At 45.5% G+C, this 12,308-nt stretch overlaps 1 protein-coding gene across 1 annotated transcript in view; it reads left to right on the forward strand.

Annotated features, from left to right (window-relative positions):
* Window positions 1-202: 202 nt before the first annotated feature.
* The window catches only part of PHF2 (PHD finger protein 2), a gene marked incomplete at its 5' end in the record, with an annotated part of 32,361 nt that continues 20,255 nt past the window's right edge, over window positions 203-12,308 (forward strand). The window contains 4 exons of the mRNA XM_010140110.1: window positions 203-288; window positions 5,392-5,506; window positions 7,820-7,980; window positions 10,205-10,346. Of these exons, the coding sequence (XP_010138412.1) occupies window positions 203-288; window positions 5,392-5,506; window positions 7,820-7,980; window positions 10,205-10,346 (504 nt within the window). The remainder of the gene's footprint in view (window positions 289-5,391; window positions 5,507-7,819; window positions 7,981-10,204; window positions 10,347-12,308) is intronic.

Below are 12,308 nucleotides of genomic sequence, written 5' to 3' on the forward strand. Positions count from 1 at the left end.
TTTTTAGCACCAATGCAGGCTGTGAAAGATCCACTGTGACTGTCCTAGGGTAAAACACAGCTCAATTTGCCTTGATAGAGCCGCTGGCAGTTGGCAGAGCTGCTTTGTGAACACACTGTTTATCAGGGTTTGGTTTCTTCCATTATTTGCATGTTTGGAGATGGAATCAAGCTAATGTAATGTTTGTCTTCATATATTCCAGCTGTGTGGGTGTTGAAGAAGAAGAGGCACCAGATATCGACATCTATCACTGTCCAAATTGCGAGAAAACCCACGGAAAGTCGACTTGTAAGTAACCTTGCGTAGCTGGTCCTCAGATTCTGTGTGTTTACGCAAAAGGAGTTGTTTGTTTTCTTTTCATTACAAAAAGACACACCTAAATATCACATGAATCCAAACACAAGGTGTAAAAAGATGTGAAGGGGTGAAGACCATGGACTGGATGGTGGAGTTTTGGGTGCAGCTCCCTGGCTGACCTCAGGCAGTGGGTATGAGCTGGTGTAGGACACTGTACCCCGAGAGCTTCCGTCCCCAGTGCTGGCAACGGACATGATGCTTCCTTCCTTGAGTGGAATTCAGAATTGTGGAGATGCTTAGTTCTGTAGGCTAGAAAAACCCTACAGAGACTAGTTCTGATGCAGTGAGTTTGGGAAATTACGTGGTGATTTGGTCTCTGGGTGAGGAGAGTAAGAAGCAGCATGTTGTGCTTGGCCTGGATTTAAAAGTGTAGCGATTTCAGCAGCAGACAAAATTGTAGGATGCGCTGAGGGTGCCAATTCTTACAGTTCTTTCACAGGAAAAAGTTCTCCTGAGTAAAAGTGACAGTGGATCTCAGTGGGAGTTTTGTCTGGGAAAGTACTGTAGGATGTGTTTGCATTGGTCAGATTAATTCACAGCTTCTTTCTATTACACAGTGGGGAAAAAAAGGAAAGAAACCAATTCCTGTAAAAGATGAAGTGCCTTCCTTGAAAGCCATTTCTTTTAAAAACTCAGCAATGATGCAGAGGTTCCTCCTGCTTTGCAGCCGTACAGCAACACTCAGAGGACGAGCCCTCTGCTCATCTCCCAGGAACCCAATGAATCGTGAGGTTCCTCTTCTACTGTGACACGAGGGATTGCTGGAAACTGACTTCTGTCCTGTTAAAATCCAGTATTTTCAACCAAGCAATTATTTCTGCACTGCCTTCAAAGTTAAAGATTAAAAAATTTCTAGGGGGACAGGGGAGGAGTCTGAAACATTCATTTTGGGGGCAAAAATGGGAATCATCCTGGGTCTGGTTAGCCTGGTGAAGAGCAGCCTGAGAGGGGGTCTCGTCAATGCTAATCAATAGCTAAAGGTGTGTGTGTGGGGGATCAGGAGGAGGGGACCAGACTCTTCCCAGTGGTATTCAGCAGCAGGACAAGGGGCCACTGGCACAAACTGGAACCCGGGAAGTTCCAGCTGAACATGAGGAGAGACTTCTTTGCTGCGAGGGTGAGGGAGCCCTGGCACAGGCTGCTCAGTGAGGCTGCGGAGTCTCCTGCTCTGGAGGCATTCCAAACCTGCCTGCACGCCTTCCTGGGCAACCTGCTCTGGGGGAACCTGGTCTAGCAGGGGCTTGGACTAAATGAGCTCCAGAGGTCTCTTCCAAACCCCACCAGTCTGGGATTCTGTGACTATTTTCCCACTAGTTTTCTGGCCTCTGTGAGTTTTGTATAACATTGAGATGTGTTTGAAGCTTTGATTTCTCCCACTTCGCTTTGAATCCTGAGTGATGAAAGGCTCCTGCTTCTCAGTGTGAGGGATAAAAATTCAGACAGAAGCAGCAAAAGTCTCTAATCAGGAATTAAATATCAATTCTGTAAGAACTGGGGTGCACTGTCTTAGAATTCAAGAACAGTAGCTCTAATAAAAAGGTTACAAGTCTAATATTCTAGTTAAGACGAGGAAAGTTGAATCAACATCAATTTTCAGATTCTTTAAGAAGGTTTTTGGCTCCCCAGTTCTTTTTATCCAGACAAAACTCCAACTCGGCAGCACAGCGGAAAGTGCTCTGACCATCGATGCTCACACATCAATGTGTGAGCTTATCAGCGAGGTGGGAACAGAGAACATCGCATCATTCTGAGCACGGCAGCACCACTTTGTTTTTTCCCTTCCAATGCAGGAAGTTTAATGACGCACAAGACCAATCATCAAAGTAGTTGAGTGTACGAGCGGGGCGCATTTAAGCATTAATTATTGATAACCTTACCTGGAGTTTTGGCGAAGGGCAGGATCACGGGGTCTCACGCTGCAAAGCCATTTTCACCTTTAAAGTTGTGGATGCTGTTGAAAAATGAGGCTGTTACCCCGCGGACCCTCCTTGCGCAGTGCCGTGGGCCAGGACAGTTAGATGGCTGGTGAAACGAGGGCAGGGGCAGCTCGGCTGTAAGCGTTCATCCTGTCGGGTGTCTGAGTGCAGGGCGCCCTGCTGCAGGGCTCCTGGGCTCTGTGGGGACTTCTGGGAGGTGATTGCTCCCATTTCTTTATTAAGTGTTACAGCAGAAGTTTAAACTAGTCCCCGAGCACTATCGCTTCTGTTACAAACGAGCAAGAGTTGTTCCAGTGCCAGCAGTTCACTGGTGGGGTTTAATTATTGCAAGATTAGCAAAGGGAAACACAGACAGCGATTGTCTGTTATGCAGCTCGTCTGGATTTAAAAATATCTGTGTATTTCTGGAGCACGCATTCCGCAATCTATGTTTTCCAGATGTCACATTCAAAAATCATTTTCCTGTCCTTACATTTTCCCGTTTCACCAGCGTGGCTCAGTGGCTACTCTTCCAGCAGATTGCTTCCTGTCAGAGGACGTTTTAAGCCATTTGGGTCTAATGAAATTTGTAGGGATGCCTTTTTGGCAAAAAACTACCCACATTCATACAAAATTTTCTGACATCATTGAAATGAAATGTAAGTGCTTTGTTTAGGCAGACTTGACTCATTTTCATAATGCGATCTGAAACGTTCGGTTTGATTGCTGTCTCGTTGGCAGCAGTGAAAATCAGGAGAAATCCTTTGGAGTCAGTGAAATTACACAGATGCAAACCAAAGTCAGGCTGAAACCGCTGGAGAACCTCATAATGCGATCTGAAACGTTCGGTTTGATTGCTGTCTCGTTGGCAGCAGTGAAAATCAGGAGAAATCCTTTGGAGTCAGTGAAATTACACAGATGCAAACCAAAGTCAGGCTGAAACCGCTGGAGAACCAAGGTATCCCTTCTTCGTAAATACATTTGAAACAATGTAAGCGCACCTTTGAGGTCTAGAATTACTCATTCTGAGATACAGTTGTTGTAAAAATGTATTCTCTTTTTCCTCTGGAGGGTTTTCTTTTGGGTTATACTTCCTAAAGGTCAAATTTGGATCAAAAGGTTCTGCAGAAAAAGGAATCTGTATTAATTTAAGAAGAAGTGGCCTTCCAGGCCAAAGCTGGTGTTTGTCACACGTGTTAACGGGCCCTTAGTCCTTGCAGAGGTGTTACGGTAAAGATGATATGCAAAGAGAATGACTGAAAATGGGCCAAATGTCGATTATTTGATGTAGTATAATGGGCTACAGCAGCCGGGTTGCTGCCATCCAGGAGACAGCACCTCCTGGGGAGCCTTCTGGCAGCAGAGCCAGCTTTGTTGCCTCTGTGTGAGAGGTGGACAGTGGGAGAGGTGGGTGGCAGACGTGGGTGTCATACGAGGGTGGCAGAGGTAGGATGCCTGCCAGCGCTTGGTGCTGAGGGAAACAGCTCCGCAGTGCTTTTTGAAGAGTTGCGGTCAATGTCTCAATTCAGCACTGATTTGCTGCATTTATTTCTCCACACTCCATACTGTCCAAAGTGAAATAAAAGAACATGCTCATCTGATAAGCTCTTTAATTTTCACTGCGGCGAGTGACACCTGTTTCACTGGGATTTGTGTGAGGAGCCCCAGTGTTGGTTGGGATCTGCTGAGTGGGGGAGGAAGCACTCGTTGGGAAGGGAAGGAGAGGAGGAAGGTTTGGCATTCATGTAGGGCTTGTTTCCTTTGTTACCAAGAGCACTGAATTAATACACTAAGCCTGAGAGTCATTAAGATAAAGAACTAGCAGCTTTAATGAATATATCCAGCTAGGCTGGAGAGCTGCGTGGAACTAATGAAACCAGCATGCTTGGTGCAAAACCTGGGATGGATTCACTGGGAGATGTCTTTACTTGAGTTACTCCAGCGTTGTGGTTGGGAAAACAAAGTTAGATTGTTCTGAATCCCATGTCTTAGAGCTGCAGCCTCTGGATTCCTTTCTTAATGAAGAATTCTGCAGATCTGTGTAAGAGCAAGGGAAGAGTCCCGTCCACGCATGGTTACTGAGGAGTCTGGTTCCTTCCTTAGCTGTTTTGAGCAGTAAAAAAGCATAAGAGATCCTGAATTGGGGCTAAAATACTGAGTTCCGTGATGTAAAACAAGGGTGAAAAATACCAGTGAGTTGTAACAAGAAAATTCTACTAAGAGAGGCTTAAAATGGTACAAATAAACACTCGGGACAAAAAAAACCTGACTACCAAAATGAGCAAGTCTGGACAGACTGTGGAAGTAGGAAGAGCTGAGAGAGATGTGCTGACTGAAAGAGAAAGCTGGACCAGTTTTTCTTGCTCTGTGTTATCTGGCTGTCAAAGAGGCAAGGCAGAACTACGTCGACGTTTGACTTTCTTATTTGTGCAGATTCCAGCTGACCATTTTTCCATGGTGAGCTTGCCTCTATGTCTGTCACCCGCTGGGAGCACAGTCGAGGGGTTTTCAGGCTGCTGTCATCAGCTTAAGGCCTAAGCCTGGCCCTCAAAACCTAGGCATAAGCATTCTAAAAATCACACTTGTGGGGCCCTTGCGTGGTTTCGGTTTTTCCTTTTCTTTTTCCTGTTATGTGCATGCTGTGTGCAGGGCGTAATTCAACGCCCATCAAAACTGATGGCAAAGCTGCAGCTGGCGGACAGACCTTTAGACTAAGATAATTCGTGGCAAATATCTTCATAAAGATCTACGCTGCATGGTGAGAAGACGGGGAAGCGGCTTTCTAGGGGTTCTGTGGTAAGGATCCGGTGTGTAGTCTGGCGAATACAAAATGTCCAGAGCCTGTGTTTGTGCGAAGCCTGCGGTAGCTGTGCAGCTCCGTAATTATCCGTCTGGTTGCCCTTATGTTACAAAACGCACACTGTTCAGCATGTAATAGATCTTCAGGCTACAGTATAATTGTCTAATGGTAAATTGAGAGCGGTATTAAAATGTGCAGTGCAGCATAGTGGGGGTTCCCTCTTCTCTGCTCACGTAAGGAATGAAATGAAGATTCATCCGGCCTTCAGATGTCTTAGTAATTATCTTCTACTTTTCTATCCAATTCATTCTTTTTCAGTGAAAAAGAAAAGAAATTGGCATAAACATGACACTGGACAGACGACAGAGGTCAAACCTGTGCAGAACGGGAGCCAAGTCTTTATAAAAGAGCTTCGAAGTCGTACTTTCCCCAGGTAGGTTGTTCTGCTGCACATGCGGGCAGGGCTGCTGAGGTAAAGCACACCAAGCTGATGACAATCCTTGCTGGAAGTATAGAACGATGATGTTTAAACGAGTGCCGTTTTATTGCAGATGTCCCTTTTTTATATTTGTGCCACGTTCAAATCCACTCTTGGTTGAGGCCAGTTCCTGCGGATGTCCGTAGAAGCCAGTATTTGTGAAGAGAAGAAGGTGTTTGGCCCCTCCCGCACTTGCTTGCCTAAGAAACTAACCCATTTATTGCGTAGAATTATCCAGTTCTCAAAAATACTAATGGTTTTGCTGAAGCCTGTCTCCGTCCTGAGAAGAAGAACAATGGCCCCCTCAGTTGCTGCAGTGACAAAGGCTCTCTTGTTTGGGGTAATGAATAGTGCTAATTGTTAGGTGACATGGTCCACACTTTATTAGGCTGCTTCGCAGCCATTTGTAAGAGTGATGATTTTCTTCTGGTTCTTTAATGTAGGCCTTAGCCAAATAAATCCTTAATTATTAACAACTAATTATTTTAGAGGAGTCCTTAGAGACCGGTAAAGTGAACGTAGTAAACACAAAACGTAGTCCTTTTTACGGAGAATTTAATTTCACATTTAATTTTGGGTCCTGGTGTTTGTCCCGACGCTCGTCAGCTGGAACGCGATGCAGGGAAGAAGGGGTCTCGGTTTAGAGGCAGAAGCATCCTTGCTGATTCACAGCGCACAACAGGAAATTACAACCCATGGTTAGTCCTGTGGTGAGGTTCAGATCAAAAGGAACAGTAAAGAGAGAAAAAAGGCAAAAAATATAATTCATGCCATTCCGCTCCTGCATTTTTAATACCAAAATAGCACAGTAGTAGTAATAACAATGAAATTGGTGGCTCCTGGACTTCAGGGTAGGTGCCAGACTCTCCATTTTGGCATGATCATTATGAGATGATCTTTTCACGACGGTCTTGGAGTAAGTTTCTGTGGCACATACAGAAACAAATCAGACTTGAATGAGAGCAAGCGACCCATGTGGGCACTGCAAAGCAAGTGCAGGGGTTTGGTGGTAGATCATGGTTTGCTTCTTGTTCCTTAAAACCTCCAGCCTCGTTCTTTGCACGTTGCTGGGGGACAGTACCAGCACTCGCAGAAATGAGAAACTCCTTTTAATCAATTATTAATGAAATTTGCCTGCTGATCAGCCATTGCTGATTCACCATGGCTGGTGCAATCCAGAAATAAGTTGAGTTTCTCCAGTTTATCCCCGTTTGTGTCCAGCCGTCTTGTTCTCCAGGGTTCAAACCCCACCAGGGTGGTCTGCGCAGACCCGGGGTGAGGGGTTCCCCCTGCATGCTGGGGTCACAGGGGAGCACCCATGCAAAGGCCTGGGGGTCCCTCACAGCTAAGGGGTGTCGGGGGCTCTGCGCACTTTGGGCGTTGTGGGCTGGTGAAGGTGGCGAGGCCTGAGCATGCTGGCCGCCATTGTGGCCCTCACAGCCTCATCCCCTTACCGGTGGGTTTTGGTGCGGTATGAAGCCGTGAGCTGTAATTCAGAACTGCTGCAGGAGAGGGCAGTCATGTATCAGCCGTACCTGCCCGGGGAGGTGCTGCTTTTTGGGGGGAACATGCAGTTTTGCTGTGGCCCCCACCAGCAGCCATGGCCCTGGCCTGCTGGACCCAGCTGACGAACAACATGCGGTGGCAGGATGCTTCTGGAACTGATGATCCTTCACACAGAGTCACTTTTCCCTTCGAATTCGAAGTGTTTTGCTCTTGAAAAGATCTAGAAATCAGACTGGAATGTCCTACGTGAGTTGTTGGTGCGCAGAGCTGGTTGTCTGAAGGAGCTGCCCTTACCTTGGTGACGTCGAAGCCCTCTCAGCCACTTGAAAATGATTTGCAGAATATTTCCTGAGCAATTTATTTGACTACCTAAAAATGATTTGCAAAGTATTTCCTGGGCAATTTATTTGAGGTTCTGTAATGTTTTTAATCTTGCCTGCTTCAGAGTGGAACATTGAACACTAATTTCTTTATCATTGATCACTGGTAACTCGACAGGTCCCTGTAGCTGAGGGAAGCGGTTGTTCGCGGTTATTTCAGGAGTTTCCAGTAGCTGGTGCAGGAGGCTCGAGAGAATCAGTTCTGGACGGTTTTAGTGTGCCCTGCGTGCTTTGCAGTAAATGGCTTTTGGGCTTTTGTCTCATGCACCTCATTTGCATACACTTGCTTATTCATAACTTTTTCCTTTCAGTAGTGTAATGCAGAACACGCCAAACTCCACGTGGAAGCACCTCCCTGCTGAATCTGTGTTTCCTCTTTCAGTGCTGAAGATATAGTCGTGAAAGTGCCGGGCAGCCAACTAACAACAGAATATTTGGAAGAAAAGGGCTTTGCAGAGCCCATCCTCGTCCCGAAGAAGGATGGCCTGGGTTTGTCCGTACCCGCACCCACCTTCTACGTCAGCGATGTCGAAAACTACGTCGGTGAGTGTCTGGCAAGCACGTGGCATTGGACTGTTTGGAGCCCAGCTGCTTTAAAACAAACAAACGAACAAAAAATGATAAAATATATTTTAAAATATTGCCTATGTCTTGAGCTATGCTGGCATTGCTGTTTGTTAAGTAGTGGTAGCTTGTAATTAGCAATTAATTCACTCATTTCTTGTACCGACTTGACAGTAAGCCCGTGCCAGACTGCATCTACTCCGTAGCGCTGCATTGAAAGAAACGTAGTAGTATCCAGGAATGATTTGTTCAGGCCAGGTCTTCACTGCTTTCTGAATTGACTCCTGCTCTGCAAGAGCAGTCCGTTTTTTAACACCGGTGTCAGCAAGAGCTGTTTTCGTTGCTGCTGGTCATTTGGCCTCGTTTTGGCATCCTCCTGTCTCTAACCTGAGCAGGGTATTGTACTGCATCTTCTCACAAGTCATCACGTCATCCTGCTTGGAAGACACGCCTTGGCCAGATGCTGTGGAAGTGCTCTGAAGTCACTTGTCTTGTTTCTGCATCTTTCTTCCTCTAGCATGTGTGATCCTGTCTCTTGTCCTCTCTCGCCCTGTCCCTCCTCTGTGTCACTTTCTATCTGGTTCTCTCGCCTCCCAATCTCTGGCAAGGCATCGTCCTTTGGCAGCTGTGACTCCAGCTCCAGAGTATCTGTCTGCATTTCATGGTCCCTTTATCTCCTTACACAGTCTGCCAACCTCCTGCGCTCTCCTTACCAGGCGTTGACCCATTCCCCAAACTGGAAGGTGCTCTCACCAGCCACGGCTGCTCTGAACTGTCCTTGTTGCTTTTGCAGTGGTTGTGTGCCGTGATATAATGATGGATAAAGGAAATTTCCAGACCCCCAATGTTGTCTCTATCCCATTGCTTCTGCATGAATCGTATTTTCCTTGCCCATCTGCTACGCTGAGCAGATTTCCTTGTATGACCCGGGTGCTCCTTGTGCATCTGCTGGCTTTCTCTCAGTCACTAGCCGAAATCATCCACCCCACCACAGAACTGTCAGTGAAAAGCTGGAGGGGAGAGCACGGGCTGTTGCATGCAAAGTTGGCACCAGATTTGAAAGCAAACAGCACAAATAGGAGCTGGTCTGGCCTCCACGGTGTTAGGTTGCTTGAACGGGATTTCCCAGGCAGGGATTTATCTCGCTGGTCTGTAGTTTGTTACATTGGACCTAGAATGTCTGTTAGAAACAACGTCTCTAAGCAGAGAGGAGAAAACACCACAAAGGACACTGCCAAGTACATCATTACTGTTCTAGCGCTTCATGAAAAAACAAATTGACATTTCCCCCCCCGCCCCCGCCCCGCAATGTGAAAAAAGCTGTGAATGAAATGCTAGGAGAGGAAGAACATGGCCAATTGAAACTGAAGGGAGGAAAGACTGTAGAGATACTTTTCTTGCAGAAAGGATAAGAGAGTGCTTGGAAACGGGCACTCTTACAAACCTCCAACTTTCTCCATGTGTTCTCTGCTTTGCCCGGTGTAAAATCCCACTAAGTGACTAATACTGTTGGTGTTAACATGGGAGATTTGTATCCAATCAGGTCTGTCAGAGGAAGCATATAAGTACTAGCAGATTATTCTCTGTACTCTAATACAGAGGGGGTGGATTTTGAATGAGTGAAATTTTGAATAAAATAACAAAAAGTCAATTTTTTTTGTGGCACACCTGAAATACTATGTTAAAGAAATGAGATTTTTCCTGCAAATCTCCTCCTTGATTATAGATTTCTTAAGCGAAAATTTAAAAGAAAGTTAAGAGAACTTTTAGATTTGGAAAATCAGTTTGGCCAGATACCCTGTACTGTGTTACACTCTGTCTACAAGACTTTCACATTGTGGTGTGTGGGGCTTACCCTGTGCATATATGTCATATATGCATGTCATTTTCACCAAGCAAATAAAACCTTTAATGAAACTAGTAGACTCAAAATAACATTAATCCTTTGAAGATAAAAGCTACAGAAATAATTATGTCAGGGCACGAATACAAAAGCACCATTTTGTGTGTATTTTTTGTAGACACATTTTATGTGTCTACACATCTTGTATGTAGAGACATAAACAGGGAAGAGACAAAGGCCAAGAAGACCAGAAAATCAAAAGATTTGAGATATTTCTCAAAATGTGAACTCACCCCCCAAAAAACCAAAACGGGGCAAGTCAGGCTGCCCTTTTATCTCTCTCGTCAAATTGATTTGTAGGACCAGAGAGGAGTGTTGACGTCACTGATGTCACCAAGCAGAAAGACTGCAAGATGAAGCTCAAGGAATTTGTGGATTACTACTACAGCACCAACAGGAAAAGGGTCCTCAACGTGACCAACCTAGAGTTCTCAGATACGAGGTAAGAGCCCAGCCTGCTGCACTGCGCAGTCTCTGGGGTATGTGGCGGGGTTCACTGGGGGAGCTGGAACAGCCTCTGCCCTCTCCGGTGGATCCCTCTTTAGGAAGTGCTGTTTAACCCTGGGGCAGTGGCAGCTTCTTGCTCTGACTCTCCACTGTGTGGTCCATGCGCAGATGGTTCAGGCAAAGCACAGCAGTGATGGAGCTGGATTCCTGCATGAGGAGGGTGGTGCAGAGCGGACTGAAGGGGCTGGCATTTGTCATGGTAGTTCATGCCCCATGTCATCAGCATTCACATCCAGAACGGGATGTTTGGGTACCTTTCAGTCTTGTTTTCACTCCAGTAGTATCGGTGTAGTTAATCAGGTGCAGCTATAGTACTAGAACAAAGCTTATGCCCCAGGAGCGAATTCTCTGCCTTGTCCTGATAGTGACTGATAATGTAGTATGTTCCTAGGGTGATCTTAGGTTCTGTGAGGCAACTTGATAAAGACCAGTAAGACCAAGGAAAGGAGGACAGAGGCGATCATAGAAGCATGTTAACACTGTATGTGGGAAAACATGGACTAAAGCTGAGGTGCTCTAGTGATGCAGTGAGTCAGAGGTAACGGTGCTGGCTATGGGAATGTCACCAGTCCTCAGTGGCAGGCAATCTGCTGTTGTCCTTGTGTTTTATACATGGGATAACTAGCTGGTGCACGTGCCTAAGGGCTGAAGTTACTCTTTATGCTGTACTCCTCACCCGAGCTGCGCTTTTATTCCAGGAGCTGGCAGAAGCACTGATAATGTCTTGAACTTCAGGTGAGGGTGCAGATCATTGTTAGCTCTTGAGGTCTTTTGGGGTAGCTGGGGTTTCCAGAGGGGAAGCGTCAGAGAAGGAGAAGGTTCCTTCACATGTGGACGCTACACAGAAGATGATGAGTGTCAACATAAAACCCAAGAATGGTTGTTTTGGGGCGTATTCCATTTGAGTGAGAAGACTTAAAGTAGCCTGAACTAGAAGGCTGATGAGTAGCTACGAGCTCATTTCTTCACAGCCATTACCTTTAGCCCTGCAGTCAGCGTTCCAGCAGCGCACACCCACTTCTGCAGAAAGCATCTCTAGTAATTACAGCCTTCAAAGATTGCCCCTATCTTCCGCTGAGGTTTTTTTAGCTTTCTGCCATTACCCCAGAATCATGGCAGGGCTTTTGTTCCGAAGGGCTGCTGGAGCTGTCAGTCATACACTGCTAATTCAGACATTAACCAGCAAATATTTTATGTCTTAACATAGACAGTGACACTTTAATTGAAGGCGCTGCTCCATCTTTTCTGCCGTTTGAAACAGAGCCATTGTTAACGGTGTTTGACAGAGAGCGTGAGTGACGCGTGGGAGCAGTTAATTTTAGTTTGAGTGCAGATACTCTTGCTGATGTGATATTTTAGAGTGCCCAACAGCGAACCTCCACCCCCTGCAAATATTAGTCCATGGTTTGGACTATTTAAAGAGAAAATTCAGCTCATTGTGGGATGAAACACTTCTAATACATGTTTATCACGCCACTACATTGTCTTAGCTGTGACTTATACTACATATTATACATTTAATATAAACATAAGCTATAAATTATGTAAGTAAACATATACAATATGAATATATGTTCAGTGTAAATACATTCATTTGGATAAAGCATGTAAATAACTATTACATATTTTTAATTTAAATATATCCACATTATCAACCCAAATTAGACCTTTTCCTTCTTCCGAGCTTTTAATGTCAGTCTCAATAAAAAGACGACTTGAGCAGCAGCTCAAGACTTGTTTAGTCCTTAAGTATTAATGTTATTGATGTTAGGATTTTTAATATTAAGCTTAATTAATTTTTTAGGCTTTACCAGGCGGTTTATGTAAGAGTGCAGACATTTCACTGTCTCTTCTGAAGGGGGCTGGTGCAGTGGCTGCGGGCACAACGGTGTTTGGA

The sequence above is a fragment of the Buceros rhinoceros genome, unplaced genomic scaffold, assembly GCF_000710305.1.
Source record: "Buceros rhinoceros silvestris isolate BGI_N320 unplaced genomic scaffold, ASM71030v1 scaffold4467, whole genome shotgun sequence".
NCBI classification, from domain to species: Eukaryota; Metazoa; Chordata; class Aves; order Bucerotiformes; family Bucerotidae; genus Buceros; species Buceros rhinoceros.